Consider the following 27,694-nt stretch of genomic DNA (forward strand, 5'->3'; position numbering starts at 1 on the left):
TATCTCGTCTTCTATGTTTCTTGCAATTGTTTGTCTAGCAACTGATGTAAATTGGAACTGATGTAATCTTGTAATTGTAATTTTTGTGGAACCTCATGTAAAGCGCTCTGATACCTCCGGATCTGTCCAGCGCTATATAAAACTCTTGAATAAATAAATAAACTGCAACGGTCTTGCAGCGCCCTCCGAGATCAAGACGTGGTTTGACAAGTTGCCCTGATGCTGGGCCCACTGAAACTTCAGGTCCCACTGCAGAGCCCGCATCCGCCACCGGGCGTGATGCACCAGAAGGATGCAGGAGGCCATCTGCCCCAGAAGCCGCAGCGTCAACCTGACCGAGACTCGGGATAACGGCTGAAAGATCGGAATCGGAGCCTGAATATCCCGAACCCGCTGTTCGGGAGGAAAAACCCGAAACTGGGCCGAGTCTAGAACCGCTCCGATGAAGAGGAGCTTCTGGGAGGGACACAGGTGCGACTTCGGCACATTGATGGAGAACTCCAGCAGGTGCAGGAGGTCGGCCGTAGTCTGGAGGTGGCTGTCGACTGTCTGGGGCAAGCCCGCCTTCAACAACCAGTCATCGAGGTAGGGGGAAGACTGAAACTCCAAACCTGCGCAGATGAGCTGCGACCACCGCCATCACTTTCGTGAACACCCGTGGGGCGCTGGTAAGACCGAAGGGGAGCACGGTAAACTGAAAGTGCTCGTGGCCTACCATGAACCGCAGGTAACGCCAGTGGGCCGGAAGGACGGGGGATATGAAAATTAGCGTCCTGCAAGTCCAACGCTACCATCCAGTCTCCCGGGTCCAGGGCAGCTAAGACCTGAGCGAGAGTCAGCATCTTGAACTTCTCCTTCCGGAGGAAGCCGTTGACGTTCCGCAGGTCCAAGATAGGGCGTAGGCCCCCTTTGCCCTTCTTGGGAACCAGAAAGTAGTGGGAGTAACAACCACACCCTACTTCTGGCCCAGGAATGCGCTCGATGGCCCCCTTGGCCAAGAGGGCCGTAACTTCCTCTTGCAGAAGTTGCAGTGATCCCCCGACACGCCAGTGGAGGAGGTGATGGCAAACCCTGCCCCCCAATGGCGTCAAATGGGCCTTAAAGCTCGGACTAGGAAGGCTTTGAGGCAGATGCTACGGGGGTGGATGTGGACTGGCCGCGCCGTTGTCCCCTGTTACCGCCGCCACGCTGCATGGTAGTCTGTGGCCCGTGGCTGGCAGGACGTGAGGGGGCACCCCTTTAGGAGCGCTGTGCAGAAGATTGCTGGCGTGGGGCTGACAGGCCCAAGGACTTGGCCGTAGCCCTAGAGTCCTTAAAGCGTTCCAGCGCACTATCTGCCTTGCCACCGAAGAGGTGGCTGCCATCGAACGGCATTTCCAGAAGGGTGTTCTGGACATCGGCCGAAAAGTTGGCGGACCTCAGCCAGGTGTGGCGGCGAACCGCCACAGACGTGGAAATCGCTCTTCCTAGCGAGTCCGTGGTATCCAGTCCACATCGTATTGAATACCGCGCTGCATCTCTTGCCTCCGCGAGGGCTTGAGCGAGTTTCCTCCGGGCACTCAGGCAGCACTTCCGCGACCGTATCCCACAGAGCGTGGGTGTAACAGCCCAAGAGGCACGCGGTGTTAACCAACCGCAATCCCAAACTAAGGGAGGAGAACATCTTCTTGCCGAATTGTTCATACCTCTTGGATTCCCGATCTGGTGGCGCAGTTGGGAATGGGGATTAGGAAGTAGAGGCCTGGATAACCAGGCTCTCGGTGGTGGGTGGACAAGAAACTAGGGTCGCCCGGAGCAGGGCGGTGGTGCCTAGCGATGTTCCTATCTACAGGGGGACCTGTAGTAGGTCTGGACCAGGTGCCCAACAGGACGTCTGTGAGAGCCTCATTAAACGGCAGTAGAGGCTCCGGGGAGCTTACCTGCGGTTTAAGGACCTCCGTGAGGATGTTAAACCTCACCGTTGTGACGGGGAGCTCAAGAGCCAAGGCCTTGGCTGCCCTCATCAGCACCACACTTTAAGCAGCCCCCTCCTCCATAGCCACGGTAGGAGGGGAGACAAAACCAGTGTATGGGGAGATATCCAGGCCACTGGTTTCCCCTAGTTCCTGTGTCCAGTCCTGAAATGACTGGCACTCACATGCCAGGGGGTCCTCAGACCCCCCCAGTCACCCTCGTCGTCCGTGTCCTGAAATTCAGGGATAAAGGATGGACCCAGATCCTCGAAGAATTCCTCTTCGGCCGGCGCCAAATGTGGCGTCAAGCGACGCCGCTCCGGCGCCGGATCCGGACCGAGGGTTGGACTAGGGACGGCATCGTGCGGGGACGGCGCCGGGGGTGACATCCTAGGGGACGACGCCGGCGGGGTCGTAAGGTCGACCAGCGGTGACCCGGATCCAGAATCGAATCCAGTGGGGCCTTGCGGCGACTGGACCGAAGTCGCCAACAGCGCCAGGGCCGAAGCACCCGGCTCGCTTGGGCTCCCAGTCGGGGCCGCTTGGCCCGAAGGCGCCGCGGAACCAGACTGAGGAGTGAGCGACCTCATGGCCATGAGGAAGGCCTCGATCTCCTCCAGCGTCGCGTTCTGCCCAGGGACCAGCGGGTATGAAGCAGGCCGCGATGCCTGCGGCTCCGGCGGAGCCGCGTTGGGAGTCAGACAAGCGATGTGGTCTCTTCGACTTCTTGTGCCTCTTACCTGAGGACTTGGAGCCCGATGAGTGGTGTCGACTCGCCGAGCTGTGATGACTCCGGCCCCGTAACCGGTCCTTCAACCTCCTTTCAGACCGGGACCTCGAGCCCGACTGCCGGAGCTCAAGGCGCTTACGGGACCGCTCCTGCCTAGCCTTCGACGTCAAGGCCCGGCAGTCGGGGCACGACTTGTCATCGTGGTCGGGCCCCAGGCAATGTAGGCACCTGCGATGGGGGTCCGTAACCGACATCAGTTGGCACAGGGCTTGAATCCGGGCATCCCTACCGGCACCGATGGAGTCGTAGACTCGAAACAGATCCAAAAAGGATCGAAAAAACTTAGTCAAAAAATGACTAAAGGGTACCACAAGTACTCCAACGACGTCATTCCGGCGCCAACGACGCAGCCACAGACAACGCCTACCGACGCGCAGGGGCACTGCTACGCAAAATTTTACGGATCCAGTCTGACGCCTGGGGTTATTCTAAGATAAGAAATCTAATACTAACCTGTTTCTTTCAGATTTCCTGCACAGGGAATGGGGCAATAGGAGGTAGCATCTGTAATCCAGCAGATCAAAAGAAGGAAAATCAGTGACACTGAGGCAAAGGTATGGTGGCAGACACTAGTAGGACATGCAAACAAATCAATCAATAGAGAAAAGAAGTGAGTGCACAACAAATCCTTACAAAATAAAGGTGATTCATTACGGATTTCTATGCATCTGACTGGGAGTCAGTCATTTCAGTGGCTCGCTAAGTTATCAAAGTTCTACCAAGAACACTTGTGCGGTTAGATAGGGAGACATTAATAAGAGAAACTCACTCTGGATCATCCTGAAAATCCTGGGGTTCGGCAAGTTCATCATACTCTGCAGCAGCATCTTTTCCAGCAAGGACCAGCTCCTTCAAAGGAACGATAACCTGTAACACCAGGCAGGGAAATAAAAGGCATCATTATCCAATTATTTTAGGGGTCTACATGATTTTTATTTGGGGAAAATTCTAAAGGCAGGCACTAAACACCGGCTAATAACAGGCTCTGAAAGACTTGCCAGTTACTGTTGTGTTCTATAAGGTCAGCCAGAGGTAGTTTATTTATTTGAAAAGTTTTATATAGCGCTGGCTAGACCCTGAGGTATCGGAGCGCTTTACATGAGAAAAAGTGACACAAAGTTACATTCGTTACCATAGCATAAAATAAAAACATGTACGAGTTATCTGGAGCATGAGGGAGGGTGGGGGGTGAGGGTTCGCAACAGGGGTTTAGGAGAAAAACAAAGAAGGTTTTGTAAGGCTTGAAAGGGGAGTCATCCGCAGGATCACGGAGGGAGAGGGCGAAGGAGGGAGAGGGCGAGGGAGGGAAAGGAGACACAGCGGCGAGACGAGGAAAAACAATGTCCAATATCCAACAGAAGATCCGGAGGAGATAGAAAAAACACAGCAACAAGTACTATGCCTTTACACAGGAATACATCAGGTTGTGGACTGAACAGCGCAGAAACATACAATGCATCACTTTACTGGGAGGTAGTAGAAAGACTAATGTCTGTGAACCTTGACTCGAAATTAGGGTGCAGAGGTTGCATGCAAAACCCACGTTGAAGTGGAACAAGAAGGAAATTAAGGCTGCTACTACGTTGGGATGAAATATCTGTTGAGACAACACTTGATGGTCAGGTACTATCCTACCCTGTGAAAAGAATAGGTCCCCGCATTCATAGGTTGCCTAGTTATCCTTTGTGAGGAGTAATCATGCGATCATAAAGTAAATATTGAGCAGGAAACTGCACCTTAGCCTTGCTATCATCTTCCGGATCCTCTTCACAAGGAGCAAGCATCACATGGGTGATGTTCTCTACTGGGTTGGTCAATGTCAGGAGGACCTGACTTTCCTAGAGAGAATAAAAGCAAGGACATATTTCAGACGAGCTATCTTCATAAAGGAGAAAGATATCCACACTTATCTAATTAAATGACCATAAACTCTTTATCTAGTGCTTTCTTCCAATCTTGCAGCACTGCAAATATGTTCTCTTTTCGCAAAATAAAAGTACAAGTTTTAGTAGCTTTGGAAAATGAAAGGCAGGCAAGGCCCAGGTAATATTTTAATCTGCTCCAGGCATTTGAAGAGATGGATAATGTACTGACACGTAATCCTCGTTCTCCTCCAGGGGAATTGTCTTCGAAGTCATAATCATAAGCACTGAATTAGCCCATGCGTGGGCGGTACAATTCGGTGCTTATGACATGATGATCCCCAGTGAACAAAAGATCCCACTCAAAAGACCAACTGTTCTATCAAAGTCATGATTGGTAGAGTAACGAGGGCTGGTGCTTTCCTCAAAGATAGTCTGTATATTTCTGCCCATTTCTTTATGGAGTTTTAACATCCCACCTGCCCTTTTTGTCCTTGCTTCTCCCAAAGGAAATTACTAACCTTCATATAGCGCAGGTTGGGGATGGACATGATCCTTACTTCCGGGATGTAGTTCCTACACATTTGAAAGTAATACAAATACAGCTTAAGTAAACAGTTACAATTCTTGGTCGAACAGCAACAGTTAAGCAACAACTACATCCCTTTCTATATATGTTAGTATGTTTCAGAATAATGAAAACTGCACTACCTCTTTCCCAGCAATGCACAACAACGCAAACAAGCACTGGCGTTGCCAATAGGTCTCGCAGTAGGAAAGTTTGAGCTATTGGTTTTCTAAATGACATTTTATTTTTTTGTTTTGTGATTTACAATGCCCATACTTTTAACTTTTCGCATTAGGAAAGTTTGAGCGATTGGTATTGTAAATGACACTTTTTTTATTTATGTGTTGGTTTTGAAAATAGCAAAATTAATAGCTTTGTCAGTTACAATGTCAAAAGTTTTAACTTTCGCAAATGTGACACCTGTAGCATTTGTAATGCAATGTGTGTTGTATTTACGTGACTTAGATGTATTGATATTACAAATAACAATGGCTTTTAATTTTGTAAATAATTAATACTTAAATAAAAGTTATTGTAATTTATAATGGCAATAGCTTAAACGTTTGTAAATAAATTTTGTGAAGATTATGTTCAGTGTATTTTATTGTGACGAAAATCCAAGAACATTGCATTTGCTATGATCTGGAGTATATAGGATGACAAGGGCGGTGACTGATCAAAGTAGGAAATGTGAGGATGCATGTGTGTGGGACAGAAACGGGAGATTAGGTGAAGATCAATGCACGGAGGGGAGGGGAGGGAAGGGGAATGCACGGAGGGGAGGGGAGGGAAGGGGAATGCACGGAGAGAAGGGGAGGGAAGGGGAATGCACGGAGAGGAGGGGGGGAGGGGAATGCACGGAGAGAGGGGGGAGGGTAATGAACGGAGAGGAGGGGGGGGAATGCACGGAGAGAGGAGGGGAGGGGAATGCACGGAGAGAAGGGGGTGAGGGGAATGCACGGAGAGAAGGGGAATGCACGGAGAGAAGGGGAGGGCGGGAGGGGGAATGCACGGAGAGAAGGGGAGGGCGGGCGGGGGAATGCACGGAGAGAAGGGGAGGGCGGGCGGGGGAATGCACGGAGAGAAGGGGAGGGCGGGCGGGGGAATGCATGGAGAGAATGGGAGGGCGGGCGGGGGAATGCACGGAGAGTAGGGGAGGGTGGGCTTTGTATGCACGGCAAGAAGGGGAGGACGGGTGTTGTATGCACAGCAAGAAGGGGAGGACAAATGTTGTATGCACAGCGAGAAGGGGAGGACGGGCAGTGTATGCCCGGCGAGAAGGGGAGGACGGGCGGTGTATGCATGGCGAAAAGTATGCAATACAAGAAGGGGAAGGCAGGCAGGTATGCACGGCGGGAAGGGGAGGGCAGGGGGGTGTGTACGGGTATGCAACGTGAGAAAGGTAGGGCTGTTACCGGAATTTGGCAAAAGAGTAGGGACTTGGGTTGACACGCGGGAAAAAAAGATTAAACATTTTTAACAACCATATAGTTAGTAAAATAAAAAATTTATAGGCGCATGCGTGAAAAGTAACGCACTGATTATCCCGCAAGTTGCCGCCTTTAAGCATGAACGTCGTTCACCTGTTGGGCTACGAGCTTGAAGTAACATCGCCTCTTCACCTGGCAAAACACTGAAACCCACGAAAATAAACATGACTGCTTAGCACTGCATTTGCGTACCTTCCTCTCCCTTCAATCTACTGCACAGGGGCCACGCGCTGTCGATGAGGATCGCGCGTGGCTCCTCTGCTATCGCCTGCCATGCTCACTCGGAGAGGAGGGGGGGAGGGGAATGCACGGAGAGAGGGGGGAGGGTAATGCACGGAGAGGAGGGGGGGAATGCACGGAGAGAAGGGGGTGAGGGGAATGCACGGAGAGAAGGGGAATGCACGGAGAGAAGGGGAGGGCGGGAGGGGGAATGCACGGAGAGAAGGGGAGGGCGGGAGGGGGAATGCACGGAGAGAAGGGGAGGGCGGGCGGGGGAATGCACGGAGAGAAGGGGAGGGCGGGCGGGGGAATGCACGGAGAGAAGGGGAGGGCGGGGGAATGCACGGAGAGAAGGGGAGGGCGGGCGGGGGAATGCACGGAGAGTAGGGGAGGGTGGGCTTTGTATGCACGGCAAGAAGGGGAGGACGGGTGTTGTATGCACAGCAAGAAGGGGAGGACAAATGTTGTATGCACAGCGAGAAGGGGAGGACGGGCAGTGTATGCCCGGCGAGAAGGGGAGGACGGGCGGTGTATGCATGGCGAAAAGTATGCAATACAAGAAGGGGAAGGCAGGCAGGTATGCACGGCGGGAAGGGGAGGGCAGGGGGGTGTGTACGGGTATGCAACGTGAGAAAGGTAGGGCTGTTACCGGAATTTGGCAAAAGAGTAGGGACTTGGGTTGACACGCGGGAAAAAAAGATTAAACATTTTTAACAACCATATAGTTAGTAAAATAAAAAATGTATAGGCGCATGCGTGAAAAGTAACCCACTGATTATCCCGCAAGTTGCCGCCTTTAAGCATGAACGTCGTTCACCTGTTGGGCTACGAGCTTGAAGTAACATCGCCTCTTCACCTGGCAAAACACTGAAACCCACGAAAATAAACATGACTGCTTAGCACTGCATTTGCGTACCTTCCTCTCCCTTCAATCTACTGCACAGGGGCCACGCGCTGTCGATGAGGATCGCGCGTGGCTCCTCTGCTATCGCCTGCCATGCTCACTCGGAGAGGAGGGGGGGAGGGGAATGCACGGAGAGGAGGAGGGGGGAATGCACGGAGAGAGGAGGGTGAGGGGAATGCACGGAGAGAAGGGGGTGAGGGGAATGCACGGAGAGAAGGGGGTGAGGGGAATGCACGGAGAGAAGGGGAGGGCGGGAGGGGGAATGCACGGAGAGAAGGGGAGGGCGGGCGGGGGAATGCACGGAGAGAAGGGGAGGGCGGGCGGGGGAATGCACGGAGAGAAGGGGAGGGCGGGCGGGGGAATGCACGGAGAGAAGGGGAGGGCGGGCGGGGGAATGCACGGAGAGAAGGGGAGGGCGGGCGGGGGAATGCATGGAGAGAAGGGGAGGGCGGGCGGGGGAATGCACAGAGAGTAGGGGAGGGTGGGCTTTGTATGCACGGCAAGAAGGGGAGGACGGGTGTTGTATGCACAGCAAGAAGGGGAGGACAAATGTTGTATGCACAGCCAGAAGGGGAGGACGGGCAGTGTATGCCCAGCGAGAAGGGGAGGACGGGCGGTGTATGCGGTGGCAACAGTGAGCATGGCCTCTCGAGCAGTGGTGTCGTAATCCATGGAATGACGTAATGTACGATCAGAGTACACACACAAACGTATATCTGAAGTTTTATAGAAAGAGTGATAAGTGACCGCAAGAGAGTAATTTGTGACAGGGAGCGAGTAGTCGCCCATACGGAAAGGCTGGCGAGAGACAGGGAAAACACGGTCACTGACGGAGAGTAGCTAGTTCCTGCGAGAGAAAGGGTGCTTCCAGAGAAACGACGGGCTGTCAATAGGAGGGAGGGGTCAGATGCCGAAAGGCAGCGGGGACTTGATGAAAGAAACCTGTGTGCCTGCGGCCGTCAAAGTGAAGTGGACACGGCGGGCAGGGGAGGGGGCGGAGCGGGGAGAGCGGCATGTGGGTGTGAAGAAGCCGGGGCCTTTGAAGTGAAGCTAAGCTTCACTTCAAAAGGTGTCGGAGGAATGCGGCTGAGGGAACAGACGGCGATTGCGGCTGAGGGAACTGATGTGCACGCGCTTTTAAGCTCAATGCACATGCGCATTGAGCTTAAAAGTCACGGGCACTGCAAGGAATCGCCACGATTCCTTGCTTGTTAGTTAAAGAGTGGTTAAGCCGCAATAGTCTCGCAAGCTCGATGCGCATGCGCATCGACAGGCGAGACCTAAAAAGCCCTATTATCAAGTGAAGCTTTAAGATTTCTTACTCATTCTCTCGCTAGAAGTTTGTGGGAGACGGATGTTGAAGGAGTGCCAGTGATCTCATTGTGTAGTACAACACTATACCAAGAAGGCTATAAAGGTGACATGTTTGTTGCTATAGTGTGCATCAAAGAAGGGAAATAAAGAGCCTTTCATCAAGTATATAGCACCATAATCTAGACTTCTGAGAAGACACACGAAGATGCAAGTATTAGTTATACTGCAAGAAAAATCACCAAGTAATAGTAACTTACCTGTAATCCTAGTTCTACTACAGATAATTTTCTCTATAGACGCAAGTGTGGGATGATTCCCACCAAAATGTTACTGCCCACTCACCAAAAGGTTACTGCCCCTTGGAACGAGTATCTTGGACTTGCCTTACCGACACTTGGGACGAGTCCCCCCACAAATAACCTGCAACCATTTGTGTGCCCGATGAGCAAAAGAACAAGAAGGAAAGGCAACACATACAGATATTCACAGCAGTAGCTACACACAAGTATTCACATCAATAAGAAGAGACCCCGTCCAAGTAGAAGCAGGGAGAGATAAAGACCCCCCTACCACAGCTGGAACAAATGCACACAAAACGGCAGGGAAGCATGATATATGTGGCCATACACATGGACTACTTAGGGTAAAGGGATAGAAATAGTGGTCCAATATGCCAGAATACTCACACAGCCACCAGCTGGATTTTAAATTTGATAGATGTTGGGTTAAACTCTGGTTTACTCAAGTTATGCTCACATTTCTGTTGGGGAAGGGAAGAAACACAAAATAAATTCAGAGTTTAACCTGTGCTGCAATAATAAAGTAATGACAAATTGTGTGCTTCACGAACGCTGTTTAATACTAACAATGTCAAACCATGCCATTATATTTGCTCAGCTAGGGCAACATAGAGGCATGAAAATCAACATGCGAGCCTATCATTGGTCAACTAGTGTGTGTTAAAAAGATGTATCATGGACAAAGAAAAAATACACACTTGTAATCATTGTTCCCCATTGGTATTCCAGCCGATTTCTTAAAAGTTGGACATCTCTGTGAATTTGCAAGATCTTGGAACACATTTTAAAATATTTTCAATCTATAAACACACAGCTAGAAAACTTGCCAAATCAGGTATCCCTTTCTTTCTCTTACTTTGTTTTTAAGCTAATTAAAACATAATTGTGCATTTGGCTGAAAACACCACTATTGTTCATTGTAAAACCGAAGTACAAAATGGTGTGCATACACCAGCATAATTGGTAATGAAAAGCTATCCCTGTCCATTATCGTCATCAGGTGGTCCGTTGCTTTGAGATCACTAGAAAGATAAGTATTACTTCCCAACTGTGTCCCTGAAACACAGTGAGGTGGGTGGTGCGTTTATAAATTCAAAAAAGAATACCCACGGTGTAGAACTCGGTTTAGTAGTAAGAAAAATTGCTACTTGTAATACTGGCTCTTCGTCACAGCACTCTGTTGAATTCAGGAAAAAGTAACAGCTCGGTCTCCCTTTGAGAGCCCGGAAACATTTGCAAGAGAAAACTCTTCAAAACAGTAAAATTGCTTGATGCCATTAAAAAGGCATTTTCTTTAACATAAGACTATGATTAAAACAATTTAAAATAGCCCATATAATCATACCAAACATGTAAAAATGAAAGAGACCATGGATGCACTGCCCTGTTAAGGCCAAGGGTTGGCTGAGGTATCCCATAAGGCAAAGCTCTAGGTAGCTGGTCTCCAGACAAGCCACAACATTCACCGACAGAGAATGTGAGAGCTCACTCCTCCCTGCTTGTTGAGGTACCACATCTCTGTTGTATTGTACGTCAAGATCTGGATAGACTGACTGGAAAGGGAGAGGACAGAGGCCTTGCACACCAGCCAAGTCACTCAGTTTGAGCATGTTGATGTGGAATACCTGCTCCTTTGGAGACTAGAGTCCTCTGATCTCCTGCTCCTTTAGTTAAGTCCCCCTCTGGAGAGTAAAGACATTCATCACCATTGTGGCCACGACTGGTGGAGGGTAGAAGGAAATAGCTTGGAACAAGTTCTTCTCCACCAAAGACCAATCCAGTTCACTCCAGTTTCCCTAGTGATCAAGTAGTTTGGGAAACTTCTCCCATGCTAAGACCACTGCCTTGGGAAGCACCACTGGAAAGCACTTGTGTGCCAGCATGCATATGTGAACAAGCGGATGCAGGAAGCAAACAGGCCTTGCAGGCGTAGCCCTATTGGAACTCTAATTCAACCCCTATCACCAACCATTGTAATCAGAACCTGAATATCTTGGAACCTATGACGAGGAGGAAAAGTTTGAAGTGATTAATTGCCTAATACTGCCAATATGAACAGGAGGTGCTGAAAGGCCTCTAGATGACACTTGGGAATGTTGATATAAAAGTCCTGGTTGAATAACAATGGCACTATTACCGGGAGGTGCTGCAACACCAGCTGCGATGAACAGGCTTTGAGCAGCCAGTTGTCTAGGTATGGAAACACTGGGACTTCTGACCTTCAGAGGTGTCCGTAACCACCAGTCAACCAGTTGTGCCGATGCAGGGATACTAAAGACCCCTTATACCCTGCAACAGAGTGGACTGTCTTCAGACCCGCCTTTATGATGTGCCTGGTTGCAACTTATCCGACTCAAAGAATCGTAAAAATGCTCCTTGAGGTGATCTGGAAGGTTGCGAAAAAAATCATGTGGTCCATATCCCACAAGGCATGGGTGCATCTCCTCAGCAGGCATGCAGCATGTAACAATTTTAGGGCCAGACTACGAACTGAAAAATCCTTGTCAACGGCTTCTTCCTTCTTAGATTCTCCATCTAGTGTGTCTGTTGGGAAGACACCACAAGTCAGCTTCCGTCAGCGTGAAACCTACACCACTAAGTACTCTTGGATGGGTGGAGAGAAAGGAACAGAGGATGTCCTGGAGCAGGCCTGTACTTCCTTGCCACCAACCTATTCACTGCCGGGGCAGAAGTGGGTTTCTCCCACACTGCGATCTCAGCGTTGATCCAAAAGAGTTGCTTGAAAGAAAACAAACAGTAGTTCTGATACTTACAGACAACCACAGCACCTCTGCTAGTAGGTTCGATTTGTTCTTCTCTGTAGGTAACAGGAAATGCAGCACCTCTGCCGCCTTGAGAATCACGTAGTGGGCAGAAGCCACCTCAGCAGGCAGTGGCCCGGATGGGAACTCCATCGCCATCTTCAGTGAGGTTTCCAAACTACTTGTGTTCCTCAACAATATATAGTCAGCTGAGGAGTAGGATAGCTACCTCACTCCTGTCATCTGTGTCATGGTGCACAATCTCAGGCATGTCCAAGTGATTAGACCTAAAGATAGTTTTAAAACACTGCTCTCATTCTCCCTTCGCCCGCTATTTCCTAGACTGTTGCTCCTATTTTGGGCACAGGCCTCTGCACTGGACCTAGGAAGAAGCTTCTAGGAATTTAGTTGGGGCTCATCCCCTGAAGAGCCTAGTGGAGCTGGTATTTAAGGCTGGTGGAGATGGAGCCAGCAGCACTCAAATGAGGGCAGCGTTGGCAGAGTCATCAGACCGTAATCTGCCAGTGAAAAGTCAGTTATGACTTGACCCCAGGTGGAGCTGGAAGAGTAAACGGGTTGAACGGTGCCAGGGAAGTACTCCTGGACATGAAATTGTACGGGCCCCATGGAGCTCAAAGGCACCACTGCCTGCCTAAACACATCAAACATTGTGTTGAGAAAGAGGAGGACGGACCCTGGTAGGGGTCAGGGTAGGTCTGAGGCAGTCCAGAGTACTACAATGGTGCAGGGAAGAAACCCAAACCTGCCAACGCCACATCCTAAGGAGGAATCACTAAAAGCTCTGGCAACAATTCCGCAGGAGGTGGACAGCAACTCAAGGACTTGCCTTTGGAAGAGGAATTATACTGTTTCTTCTTCTGGTGTTTTCTCCCTATAAGGCCTGGGAGAATAGGAGGGAGGGGACTCTGACCTTGGCCGGGACAGATGACTAGCTAGATGGCCATCCCGGGACATAAAAATATGAGCCTCCATTTTCTTGATCACATTCAGATGATTGATAAAGCAAGAGTCAGACGACCTTGAGCCAAGCCCAGACCCCACAAACGTCATGGGGTTTCATAATTGAGTACCCTAAATGCTTGGCAGGTGGGGTGGGTGAGGGTGTTGGGAAAGAACTGTCTAGCAGGCTTGTATGAACTCTTTTCATGAAGTAAAGTCTCAGACAAGCTATGGACCCAGTTTGAATGGTGCAGAAATAAGGAAATGGATGTCAGGGAATTAAGGCCAGTGCGCTCTGGTCATGTCACTGTGGTTTCTTTCCCCTGCACCAAAATAGTTCAGCATCCTCTACAAGTTTGGAAGAGCTATTGAATGTTTCCAGCTCTAGTTTGACACCTGGTATATTCAAAAGTAGGAATCTGCAAGTAGAAGTATTGATCATAACAACTGTGTTCTGGAATCTTGCATATAAGAGATAGTTTTTTCATAGTAAAGAGCATCTAGTTGCCAATGGTGAGGCGTTGCCACTCTGCCAAGCATTGAGATATGCTTCCTCCTACTGCAGTGGATATAATGAGGGTAGCATAGGGAAGTTATTGTCTTGGGTCTGACACAGCTCTCCCCCTGCTGCTTCAGATAGCGCTTGATCTCCATGTTCTCCTTAGTTGGCAGATAGAAGTCCTTCATTTTCTCAGTAGGGAATGATGGTGAAATGCCATTTACTTGCACTAGGGCTAGGGGGAGGGCAGAGAACACAAGTGGTTGAAATCAACTAAGATTATCACCCTGGGGCTGGAGAATTCATACATGCGGATTAGTGCAAACTGAAGACGCAAAAAGCAAATTTCTGCACCCTGGTATAAAAGCCATTTTGAACCTGATCCATCTAGGAAGTTATGGTTATTGACTTTCTTACTGATAAAGGCCTTGTTTTAGTAAAAAAAATCTCTCCTTTATTGAAAATTGATTATGATTATAAGTACACCATTAAAACGCAAATACATAAAATTCAGTTTAAAGAGAGGACGAAATGTACGATGTATCTGGTAGAGACGATTCTAGCCGTAGATTCCTTCACGTAGAATTATCCCCAGGCGGGCGGCATCACGCGACTCGCCCAGGCGTCGTCCGCGTACATGTCGTCCGCAAGGTCACATAAGCCCTACCCTGGCGCGCCTGCGTCAGTTTTCTTCGGAGAACTTTTCCGCACCACAACGCGGAGCCAACAGACAAAAAAACTGTGAGAGCATGGGAACAGTGTGCGAAAGAGTAAAAAAAAGAGTGGAGGCAACTACACCATAAGGAACAGCGTAATACTGCAGTGTCCAAAGGCAGGGGCAGAAGAAAGAACAGAGCAGTGCCCCGACCAGCTACCCTGCCAGTATGTAGCCAGCCTCCCCCCACCCCCCCGTTCCCAGGGGACAAGGAACATGCGTAAAAAGTCAGGACACATGTAGCAGGCCTACCACCCCCATCCAGAAACAAGGAAGGAGAGCCAGTCCCAAGACAAACAGGAACAACAAACTTCCAAGCCACCCCAGCATAGAGGGCAACCACCCTCCCAAGGAACAAGGGCAAGGCATGGCCAGGGGACCCCTATTCAGAGGTTAGCAGAGGGGCCAGGACCCCTAACAGCAAGAGGAAGGAAAGGAAGGGGAGGGACGGACAGAGATTGAAGGCAAACCCCCCAAACCTGGAGTAGCCAGAGCAGTGGGGCACCAGTGCACCGTAACTACATCCTCCAAGAACCAAGAGGAGGAATGAATTGCAACCAGACGGAGCCACCCGTCAAGAGCAAAAGAAGGCACTCACAGGAGGCACAGCCCCCCACCGGGAGGCGGGCACAGAAGAAAGAGTCCTTACAGAACGGGGAGGAAGGGCAGGCCGTGAAGGAATCTGTGGCTAGAATCGTCTCTACCAGATACATCGTTACCGAAGGTAAGTAACTCGTACATCTGATAGACTACTAGCCGCAGATTCCTTCATGTAGAATAGATACCCTAGCAATACCCCCGGGGAAGGAGGGTCCACGAAACGACCCCACCAGCCTGGACAGAACAGAGTATCTCACAGGGGACCAGATCTGCGGACCAGGTAGGTTACCTCGGCCCTGACAGGCAAGAGGAACTCCCACAAGCAGAACACCACCGACCCCAAGAGGATGTAGGAGGAAGAGAGAAGTCTGAAGAGGCCCGTACACTCACAGCAGAGGAACCAAGGGCAAGGCCAGGGAGGCTGAGCACCCCACTCCCCTACAAGGCAACAGAGCTTCCGTCCAATGCCAAGACAGGACGAGGAGGAAAAAGAAGCCGAGAGGGCCCGGGGAAAACTAGGAAAAGGAGCCAAGCATGGCGACGGAAGGCGACTGAGTAAGCCACAGTCCGGCCCAGCACCTCCGAGATGTCCAGAGCAGAGCGGAGAATAAACGCCGCTAGCTCCGGGCCATCCAGCGCATGATACCGTAAATCCACCTGAACCAGCTCTTGGGAAGCAGCGGATTCCAAAGACTCAGCTGAGTCCCACAAACAAGAGGAGGCCCTAGCCAACACACAAGGTGTTAAGGGCCCGTAGGGCAGCGCTGGTCGAGATGAACATGTTGCACGCCCAAGAGTCCAACCAGCGGGCCTCCCGGGACAGTGGCGGCAGGGAGGGAAAAGCAATCCGCAAAAGTGGACTGAGGCAGAGGGGTGGAGGGAAAGACACCCCAGGTCATGTGGCGCCGGGAGGTGCCGGTGCTAAAGTTGGTGAGGCAACGGCTCCCTGAAGCGGGGTGCCCCCAAGCCCCAGTCAGGGAAGAAAGGAGCGAACCCTCAAAGGGAAGCAAAATCTCCCTCCCACCAGAGCTTTGGTGGAGAACCTTTAAAAGATGGTCCACCGGAAAGTGAGCAACCGGGTCACCCATGCGCAGAATGCCCACCGCCCTGGACACCGCGTGAGCGAAGCCCGCACCTGCCTCCGAAGGGCCCGCAGTGGAGAAATCAGCTCCTCCTTGGGCGACGGCTGCAGACTAAGGCAGCCGCCCCCGAAGCTAAGAGGGGTGGGCAAAGGCCAGACCTGGAAGTCGGGAGGAACCGAAGAATGGGTGACCTGCCACTCCTCCGACGAACACCTCTGCCTCAAAAATGGTGGGAAGCCGCCCTTGGACGATGCCGGTGAAAAGGACACCACGTGGCGGCCTGTCTCTGGGGAGAATGACACCAAAATGCAGCCAACCTCCGGAGAAGAGGGTGCATCCGAAGACGAATCCGCGGCCCGACCCCTGTGCGGAGCCGTAGAGTCCGCCGCCCAAGGCAGAACGTCGCGACCATCCGGCACCAACGGTGACGCCGGAGAAGGATCCTCGAAGCCACACCGTGCCGGGGACCGGAGCGGGGCCAGATCCGAGGTGGCCAAGGGGCGGCACCTGAACGGCACCGGCTCGACCTCCACCGACGAGAGCCGCCTGCGTGGAGGAACGAGAGGGACCAGGGGAATGACACGTAACCCTCTGCCAGCCTCGGCCGAGTGTGCGTTGGAGGTGGCCCGGTGATCCATGCGGCGCCGCCAGAGCACTCAACCTCCGAGACAGCCGCCTTTGTGGAGGGGCAAGAAAGGCTCGGAGCAGGACAAGGGGTCCCCATCCATCCTCGACCCAGGGCGGGATGAGGAGGGTCCACCAAACCCTGTGGAGCCGCCTGGACCGGCAGGTGCCGGCGCCGTGGGCAAGGCCTTCGCCTGCCCAGAGGGCCGAGCGGGGCTCTGAGATGTGACCCGAGCCCCCGCGACCTCTTGCGACACCACAGGGACTCCAGCGGGAGTTTGCGGCGAGGCAGAGGCGCCGTGGTCTGAAGGAGGGACCCCCGAAGAGCCGCACCCAGACAGTACCACATCCTCCAAGCCTGGATCCGAACCAGCGGGCGCCGGATCTGCCGGCGGTGCCGCGGAGGGCCTCGCTCAAGGCAAGGGATCCGCTGACACCCCAGGAGGGGAAGGAGGAGGAGGAGACGCCAGCAAGGCCTGCAAAGCCGCCGCATAAGTCTCCACCTGGACTCTCGACGCTCAGTGACCAGGAAAGAGTGGATAGGAGGTCGACACTCTGGGCCGCATCACCCGAGAAGAGCCCACGCCCCCGGCAGGCCGAACACCAGCCCCCGGGGACAAACTGTGACACTTACCCACCGGGGAGTGATGCTCTCGCAACATCGGAGAAGGGCGAGGATGACGGCAACTGCTGTATCTGAAGCCGCCTGCCAAGGCTGATCGAGGAGAGTAAGCAGACATTGGGAGGCGCGCTGAGAGTAGTTTCATGCAGAGCTCCCGCTTCAACTGTTGGCACGCCTCACAGTCAGTGGTGCCGTGATCCTCCCCCAAACACCACATACAAATGGGGTGAGGGTCCGTCGCCGACATAAGACGCCCACACAACGTGCAAGTCTTGAATCCCGAAGGCATTCGCACACTGTTCCACCAAAAATTAGACAATGGGAAGAAAAAAAGGGGGCCCCAAACAGGCCCGTAACAGAGACCGGATCCGCGTTGCACGGGAAAAAGGAAAAAACTGATGTAGGCACGCCGAGGTGGGGCTGATGTGACCTCGCTGACATCACGTACGCGGATGACGCCTTGGCAGAGTCGCGTGATGCCGCTGCAGGGATGCTGTGGCAAAGTTTCCGGATCCAGTCTCACGCCTGGGGATAATTCTACGTGAAGGAATCTGCGGCTAGTAGTCTATCAGATTCTGGTCTTAATGGTTCACTCTCATGTATGACATAATTTTATTTATATAGCACACATATGAATGGGCATGTGTATGAAAAAAGGCAGTAAATGATAACATGGGGACCAATTCTTTGTTACTAACTGTTTGAACCCAGTTCCCTTTGTGCTTGAAGGGTTTCTCTTTTTTTGGGGGGAGTTCTTACTGATAAAATCTCAGAAACCCCTGCCTGTTTTATCAGAAAGGACAGCTGCGACCCTTAGATCCTCTGGGAAGCAGGCAGTTTCTACAGCCTCACTGAATAATTTCAGTCTGTGGAGCATCAAATGAGAAACAAATTCCTAAAAAACATTCAATGGGAAATCTGTACAGTCCCAGAGTTTTACTGGTGTCCATTGCAGCTATAATCTCAGACACTTCCTATAAGGATAGGGTAAGATAGAAATCTTCAAGCTAAGATCACGCTGGGAGCTCCTTGAGAATGTGGCAGGTAGACTGAAGAAAGTAGTCCTAACATCCGATGAGGGCCACACCCAATATGTAACTTTTACCCAAAAGTCCTCATCATGGCCTTTACTCTGCAGTTGTTACCACACAGGTGAGTGACTAATGGGTTTTTACCTTGCCCCGCATCCTGTAAGACAAGGTACTTTACTCTGCAGATATTTTATTTTAATAACATTATCGTAATGTTAAAAAAAAAATGGAGGGTTAAGGTGCGGGTAATCGGGGTAAGGGTGACTAGGATTAGGCAGAGGTGAAAGGGTTTATTAGGGTTCAGTGGCAAACAAAGGTAAAAAAAAAAAAACTTACGTGGATATAAAAAAAAGGGGGGCTTGACCGGTTCCTCTCAAAACAGATCAAAAGAGGGTTGCTGGGGGTTACTACCCCCAATAAAAAGGAAAATATACATCTCTTTGGCGTTCTTCTTCTTTAATACCCAATCCGGCGGCACCAGCCCAACAAACTGACTCCACTGTTTCAAGGTAAGTTTTTTAAGAGTTCAGGTGTATTTGGCTTTCACATGGCAAATATATATACATACATACATACATACACATACATACACACATACATACATACATACATACATACATACAACCAATTTGCTCTTCAGGACGAAGACACACTCCATGCAGATTAACTTTAAAGGTTCTTTATTTTTCCAAGCTGGACACCGGCATTTACATCAAGATGACAACCCTGCACTTCTTGTCTGCATGGTAATTAGTTTCATTGCCCTCTTCAGTGCAGAGTGCCTAGCTTTCGGTATACACACCCCTGGGAAAAGGGCGGGGGGGGGGGGTTGGGTGTGTATTGAATCTCTCCAGATACACTGTCTACTGGTGTCTTATTTTACTGTTTCTCCCTGCAGTACTTTAGGTCTTGGAATAGCAAATATATTTGGAGGGGGGTGGAATGGTGTTTGTTCAAACTCAAAAGATATGACCGATGGCCAACTTCAGCTGCCACCCGGCAAATGCTCAGTTTCAAGATTGTCACTGTTCAATCTGGAGTGGACTGTGTGTGTGTGTGTGTGTGTGTGTGTGTGTGTGTGGGGGGGGGGAATTATGGGGGTAGCGTGGAACTGGTAAGGGCTGGGGAAATAGGTAGGGAGCTCCAGGGAAGCAGGTCTCCTGGCCCACAGTAGGGAATCTTGCAGATGGTCAGATGGAAGGTGGGACACTGCTGCTCTGCAGCCCCAATGGTAAAAGTGGAGGGAACAGGGTAGCTTGGCTGGGGGGCAAGAGGAAAACAAGGGATTCCCTTCACCCCAGTTATGCCATTTTCGTCCCCCGTGCTCCTCACCCAAACAGAATCGCAGAGGCCGCATTCACTATGAAAAGACTCACATGGGCACGAATAGCAGGGGGAGCAGTTAGTCAGACTGCCTCTCGTTTAGGTGCTAAGAGAGGCTGCAGGTATGGTTATAATTCTTTAGGGGCCCATCTGGTATCAAATAGTGCATGATTACAGCCCACCAGCCTGAAGCAGTCAATCAACCTTTCTGCCAGATTGAAGAAGAGATAACGTTTCCAGAAGGTTTATTGTAATAGAATCGTCTAAGGTTTCTAGGTGCAAATGCCCTGACCCTCAGTCATCCTTATTGCCAATGTTCTAGCTACCAGAAAAGCAACTTTCTAGGAACGATGTTCCAGATCAATCTTATGCATAAGTTCAAATTGGGGGAGGAGGGGCACGGAAGACTAAGAAATGCCAAATTCAACAGATGAGGATTTTTATAAAGGAGGACATATTTTTCTCAATTACTGTAGAAATCTTTCATCACTGGAATGGGACTTATAATAAGTAATGGTAGCCAAATTTACTATAGTAGAGAAGAAATATATATACAGCTGACTTGCATATCGCCATTGTCTAACCCAGGGTGGTGTGGAGTGGAAAAACGATGGATTTGGGCCCCGATCTTTGGACTGGGGTGAATGTGTGACATTGATCCACATTCTGTCCATCATTGTTGTGTTTGCAGTTACCGCTCTAAGTGTACTGGGGATGCTCAGACGTGAGTCCCAGGCACTCCACACCACTGGAATCAAGCTAGCCGGGCTGAAGAGAGGTGTTACCTCGAAACCGGGCCGGTCCTCGGATGCTTGTTTCCGTTCTGGGAAGGACATGGCTTTTGTAGTTCGGACTGGACTGTTCCCATGGGGCACAGGGTCAGCGCTGATTTGCATATCGCCATTGTCTAACCCAGGGTGGTGTGGAGTGGAAAAACAATGGATTTGGGCCCAGATCTTTGGACTGGGGTGAATGTGTGACATTGATCCACATTCTGTCCATCATTGTTGTGTTTGCAGTTACCGCTCTAAGTGTACTGGGGATGCTCAGACGTGAGTCCCAGGCACTCCACACCACTGGAATCAAGCTAGCCGGGCTGAAGAGAGGTGTTACCTCGAAACCGGGCCGGTCCTCGGATGCTTGTTTCCGTTCTGGGAAGGACATGGCTTTTGTAGTTCGGACTGGACTGTTCCCATGGGGCACAGGGTCAGCGCTGATTTGCATATCGCCATTGTCTAACCCAGGGTGGTGTGGAGTGGAAAAACGATGGATTTGGGCCCAGATCTTTGGACTGGGGTGAATGTGTGACATTGATCCACATTCTGTCCATCATTGTTGTGTTTGCAGTTACCGCTCTAAGTGTACTGGGGATGCTCAGACGTGAGTCCCAGGCACTCCACACCACTGGAATCAAGCTAGCCGGGCTGAAGAGAGGTGTTACCTTGAAACCGGGCCGGTCCTCGGATGCTTGTTTCCGTTCTGGGAAGGACATGGCTTTTGTAGTTCGGACTGGACTGTTCCCATGGGGCACAGGGTCAGCGCTGATTTGCATATCGCCATTGTCTAACCCAGGGTGGTGTGGAGTGGAAAAACGATGGATTTGGGCCCAGATCTTTGGACTGGGGTGAATGTGTGACATTGATCCACATTCTGTCCATCATTGTTGTGTTTGCAGTTACCCCTGGTTCACTGAGACACCAGATACAGTATAATTTCCACCTAAATGACAAGGATCTTCTAGAAGGGCACTTTCCTCTTTTAGCATAGCGTTTCAAAGGTATGCAAGTTTCAGGTGTCCATAGTATATTAATTCAGGCGCCAAGTAGTACAACTTCAGAGATTAAAGGTTGGAATGGAGGGTCTATCCTAGCAGTCTAACTCTGACCTGGAGTAAGTCACTTGTTAGGGTTGAATTGGCAGCAGGTGGTGGTCTGGATGCCACTAATGAAGTAGCCAATATGGGAATATCAATCAGTTTTATGTGATAGGCTTCAATTTGTTGATCATCATGCAAACAAGTGGATTTGGAGGAAAAGCGGGGAGAAATCTTCTTGCAAAAGTTATCCAAAGAACTTTCCCCTGACACCATGGCTCCTGGAACTTGGAGAAATAAGTGAAAAGATCATGTCTTGCCACCTCCAACATGAGAAGACTTCTGAGAGCACTTTAAAGGTTAAGACCCATTTATGTCCCTCTAGGGGTTGATGAATCAATTAGTTGGTGACTTCCAAAGATCAAGAGGGTAAACAGCTAGAAGCTGAATGCTCAACTATCTCCAATGCCAGATTCTTTGAGTTACTTGCGAGAAGCTCCTGAATCTCCTATATCCCATTACTTTCGCACCAGAGTATAGAACATGTTGAGGAGAAACCAGTCCATAGTCTTAAAATGATTTGCAAACCCGCATCATGAAGATCTATTAGGAGTTGTAAATCTTTGAGGAATCTTCAATTAAAGGTTTTCATGAGCCCATCCTTTAGGAAAGGAAAAAAAAACAAAGAAAAACCCAAAGTTTCCCCTTTGTTTCCTGCAACGAACCATAAACAAACTTGAAGCCGAACAATCTGAGCACAAATGGTAGCCCAGTTATTCCTCAGTACTTAAGTCACTGTATATTTAAAAAATAAAAAAAAAGCTATTCAGAAAATACTTAAGTTTAATCGTATAGACACTGTTGAAAATAAAACAAAGAAACATACATTTTTAAGAATGAATTAACTGCTACCTCTAATCTGGTTTCTCCTTTCTATTCCCAAGAGTTCTACAATGACTTGATACAATACTCTGTTGATAAACTCAATCTGATATGTATAGCTGTCCATGACTGTGCCACAGTTTACATTAGAAAGTATGGCTCCAGGAGGGGTCTCGCTGCCTCCAGAACCTGTGGAACGCTTTCACAGACTATCTGTGAATAATCTGCTTCAATTCACTATGATATGTAAATCTGGCTCTGACAGGCCCAATTCCCTTCAAAATTCTACACACAAACTCCTAAACTACACAGGCCATCCTTCAGATTAATATGGCTTTAAGCTCAGGCATAGATCCAGTGGAACGGTTATAGGGAACTGTAAAACCTATCATTTAGAGGCTAAACTTAAATTCAGACCTTCTGCCGAACTATCATCCCATTACACTCCTACCAGCCTTAGCAAAAATCCTACCAAGAGCAGAGAGCAAACAGCCATCCTTTTTTGAGAACCAAAGTTTACTCAATGATGCAAAAGCGAGTTCCAAGACAAGCACTAAATCTGCCCTTCTTTAAATTGTTGACGACCTCCACCTGGGTTCTAACTGCAACAATATGCATGCTTTATTATCAGAAGTCTTGGTGGCTGTTGAAACCAGACCATGATATATTGATCCAGACCTAACAACTGTTCAGACATTGTTCTCCTTTCTGGAATTCATGTATCCAAACGATTTTCTCAATTGCATGCTTAATTAGAAACTTTGGCAGCTTATTTTATGCAGACAATACACAGGTTTCTGTCTGAAAGGGACCAATGGCAGTCTTGACACTAGAAAATTGCCAAGTCAATATGAAGAATTGAATAGACCTAAACTGGATGAGAACTAGCATGAAAACACAATTTCTGAAATGCAAGGAAACAGCCTAAATGAACTGCTACAGTTTAGCTTGCTTCCCTAGATACCATCTCACTACCTAGGTGTGAATATCACACTTCTTGGTGTTAAACTAAATGCCAAACTGATAATGGATACCCAGTTCTCTGCTGTTTCTTCCTGTACCAGCTTAAGCACATAACTGTTCAGCTCCCTCTCTCACTGGACGACAGAATATTGGCAGTAGGTGGAAAGATAAGATCCAGATTCGATCATTGCAATTCTTTTAACTTGGTACATCTAAATTGAGGTTCTGTAATTCTCGAGTCTGACTCCATTTTGTTCTGTGCCACCATTTTGTGTTGCCTTCACGTAGGCCTGTAAAGGTAGCCTGGCGAACAAAGCGGCCTGGCCTTCTTAGTTCATGTATACATTAACTAGGTTTCTTTTTGACTCTGAAATGAACTGTAAGAAACTGACCTCTTCATCTGAAACTGACCTCGCAAAGCCAATTTCCCTAATCGATCTTTGTCTGAGATTGCCAATCAATGTTCAGGATATCGTTTTTAGTTTCCTTGCACATGCCTTATCTTGTTCAGCATCTGTTACGGTTTCTTTTTTATGTTTCTTCATTACATGGGTTGTGCTTTCAATTATAGGTTTGTCCGACTTGTGGAGATTGAATTTGGGACATTCCTAATAATTAACTTTTGGGTTGGGATATTGTAAATTGAGTTTTTGCTATGTGATACTTTGTTTGAAAATGTATCTTATTGGCTAGAATTTTGTGCAGTGGGTGTACATTGTGAATATTGGGTATAAAAGGAGACGTCTCGCCTTAGTAAAATGAGCAGTCTCCTGAGAATTTACACCGTGATGTATTTCTAGGATCACTGTTACTAGCTGCAGCTAATAAACTTGGTCTCTGACGCCATCCAGAAGTATTTCTAGGATCACTGTTACTAGCTGCAGCTAATAAACTTGGTCTCTGACGCCATCCAGAAGTATTCTGTGTCTTTGAATACCAAGACAGGTGAACTCGAAGATCTTAGGCGTGTCCCTGACGCCGCTGGGTTAAACCCCGGTTCTTCAAAATCCCCTCTAAAATGACTTCAAACAATTCAAAATCAAGCAGCAGGGCTGATTGCCACAGTACTGTGTTTTGCTAAAGCCAAATCAATTCGCGATAAACCACATTAGCTATCAATCCACCACGGAATACACTTTAAAACAATTTGTCTAATACTTTGGGTCCGTCTTGAAATGTTTCAAAAGTTTTAAAGGCCAAGACCATCAGATATTTTTACACTCTTTGGTTTTAGCAAACCTTTCATTTCAATACATTTTACTATGGAGGAAAATCTTTTGCCATTCTGGCTGCTCACCTTTGGAATAATTTACCCTCAAATTGAAAAATGTACTTCGCTCACCAAGTTTTAATAAAAACCTGAATACCTTCTCTTTTATCGTAACCAACACAGTAAATGCAGTTTGTTTTCTTTAGCTACTTTAGTGCCAGAAGCCACAAAGGTGAATGCTGCACTTTATAAATATCCAAAATAAACCACGCAATGCATTCTGAAACCTCCACAGGCTCCAATCTTATACCAAAAGAAAGAGCTATTAAGTTATAGTGCTTCTCACACTAACTGAACCAAAGAAAGTTCCTTTCATAAACTGAGACATGAAACTAGGCTTCCTAGTGAAACCACCCAATCCCCATCGTGCAGATGTGGAAAATCTGGTGTAGAACCTGATTTTGTTCTCTTGAACGCCTCGCTCAACTTCTGTATATTTACAAATCAAAACAAATTATTGCGTTGGGATGTCTTTCCTGATAAAGAAATACAAATACATAGTATGGCTCCTTTGATGTATTGGAACTGCAATGACCATTATTTTCTTCAGCAAACATTTACTCATTTGAATCTGTTGGTCCAACAGAACAACCTATAATCGCCCTAAAATCTTGAATTTCTTGCTCACCCAGAGGCCTTGTGAGTGATAACCTAGCATGGAATGCCTCAGAGAGGAAATAATGGAAATCTGTGTCAAAATCCTTATTTGGCAGGGCAAAATCTGTGGTAGCCTTGGAACACTACAATTGGGGACCTCAAAAGGTATTAACAATGTTTTGGGAAGGGGGTAATATTTCTGAAAAGGTGATCCTATTAGCAGCTTAGGAGATGTGTCCTTGCCCGCATCTTGGAAGCCAAGAAAATGTAAAGCACATCCACTATTCTATTCTAATAGGTCAATAGTCACCGTCTAGATCTAGAACTCCCATTTCTTTTATCATAAATGAAGGCTACAGCAACAATGTCTAAAAAGATAAAGGTCAATTGCGTGGCAATTTTTATTTTGATGAGGTAGGCAGCACAGTCAATGTAGGCAGGAAGTGATCACTTCATATATCTAGGCTCGATGATGTAATAGGCTTTCTCAAAATTCAATTATGTATTGTGACTAAACTGAGTTTCTGTAATACTGTCCTAGTTAAGGGAGCTTTTTTTGTGTGTGTGTGTGTGGGGCTACGCCCTCTTGTGACCAATCTTTAAGTCTGACCCTCTGGGCCTGGCTACTTCGACAGCTCACTGCAGCAAAGAGATAATGCTGAAGATTAGACTCCTCATATTATCAACAGAGGTTCTCTAGAGGGATTCATCTGTACTAATTATCAGCTCAACAATAGAGATTTCGCTATTGGAGAATGCAATTGCTTTACTAAATCTTGCAAATTTAATTTGCTTTGTTCATAATAGGATTATCACATCATTATATATACACGACATTGGACAAGAACATAAAAGTAAAAGCTAACAAGACCCAACAGAAAATATTTGAAATCTTGCCAAATTTTAGAGACAAACACTTCGTGTGTTCATTCGATGTGGGTGTCTCAAAGAAAATGTCTTAAAATAAATGCACCTTCATGGTCATCTCCCAAGCCATCCAGGACAGCCCTAATTATCGTTCACTGGGCTTCTAGATGTCCTTCAGAAGTTCAGTCTTGTCCACAGTCAAAGCTTTGCATGTTGGGAGATTCCATATAAATTTCTTTAATTCAATGCATTTCCGCCCTTCTATTTTGGGTCTCCTCAGGACCATACACAAGGAGTTCAGTTTAAGCAGTGCACCTTTGGACAAACCAACAAACATGTACATAGTTTGAACAATCATTAAATGCTATTTCCATGAAATGCTTGTATCAAGCCACCAAATGCCAAAGGTGTTTAGAAATGGAGGGATAGATTCTCTCCCCTTCTCTGAACTTTTATTATTCAATATCAGAAGAGTTTAAGGAGCAAACACGTAGAGAACATTTACGGAGCTATTAAAAGAGCTTGGTCTTGTTCAAGAAACTGTGCTGCAAATAAAAGGTCACAATGTGATAGTCTAAATTAACCGGACCCACTAAAGTCATTATCATTGCATCAGATTGTTCCTACCTTAGGGAACGCATTCTCACAACTCTGTGTTTCATGTCATTTCGTGGGAGATCAGTCTTAAGTATTTCCATTAAATTAACCGTGTCTGTTGTCATCTTTAAAAACGCCAGAGCTTTGTGCCGGCTCCACAAGGAGAGACTCTTGATTGGACACGCTCATCTGTAACAAGCATTGCTTACAACCAAAGATTAGATCCCGGACAAAAATTGTGCACAGCAAGGTAGCAGTATCCATTACAACTAGGACGAGTCGAAGGAAGATGGGCAGATCAGACTCTTTCACCCTGTTGCCCCCACTTGGAAAGTTTTTCCATCTTGGTATGATGCATTTCCTTTTAATAGGCTGAGCTATTGTTAAGAGAAAGTCTGAAAGAAATTTGGAGTAGCAGGTTCAGGGGTAGGAGTGCGAGGAACTTTGCAGTGACAATTCCAGTACATGGGCATATGACACCTCTCATACAAAGAACGGAGCTGAATTTCAGTACCCAAATTATAACCTCTGGCCCCTAGAGCAGTCACTTTCAACTGATAAGGGCAAAACATTCAATGAAAAGTGCACAATAACATTCTTGATAAGTATCACAGAGAAAGCTGCTTGCATATTTCACATTGCTTAAACAGTCCTGATTAGGCAGATCACAAAATTAAAAGGAGCAAGACCAACTGAACTCAGACAGCCTATCCAAGAGAAATAACTAACCAGCCAGCCAAGGCTCAGTTTAAAAAACAAAAATGTTAAAAATGATTAAAACCAGCAGCTCTTCAGAAGACCTGGGCAACCATTGTGCAGGAAAAGTGTATGACACTGGAGTAGGAGAATGAGATCCAAATCCACCCACTCAATGGCAGAAGATAACCCTAGATGCATCGACTAGTAAGATTGTATAATCTGTGTACCTAGGATTTCCAGGTTTTCATTCTCATTAAGCATACGACTATGGATGATCAAACACTAGTACCACCAGACTATGCAATTTCATAAATCATATTGTCACTGAGTGGGCGAGGGCAATTCACAATAGCTTATTTGAGGCAGATGTAATGCAGATGCCACTATACC

The 27,694-nt window shown here is 48.2% G+C and overlaps 1 protein-coding gene across 2 annotated transcripts in view; it reads right to left on the bottom strand.

Moving 5' to 3' along the window:
- The window catches only part of DCTN4 (dynactin subunit 4), a 138,489-nt gene that overhangs the window by 13,882 nt on the left and 96,913 nt on the right, over positions 1-27,694 (bottom strand). For both annotated transcript variants that reach the window (XM_078653607.1, XM_078653606.1), the window contains 4 exons: positions 9,786-9,859; positions 5,126-5,180; positions 4,479-4,580; positions 3,512-3,609 (listed from right to left, as the gene is read on the bottom strand). In XM_078653607.1, coding sequence (XP_078509733.1) covers positions 3,512-3,609; positions 4,479-4,580; positions 5,126-5,180; positions 9,786-9,859 — 329 coding nt within the window. The remainder of the gene's footprint in view (positions 1-3,511; positions 3,610-4,478; positions 4,581-5,125; positions 5,181-9,785; positions 9,860-27,694) is intronic.

This window comes from Lissotriton helveticus, chromosome 7 (assembly GCF_964261635.1).
Source record: "Lissotriton helveticus chromosome 7, aLisHel1.1, whole genome shotgun sequence".
Lineage (NCBI taxonomy): Eukaryota > Metazoa > Chordata > Amphibia > Caudata > Salamandridae > Lissotriton > Lissotriton helveticus.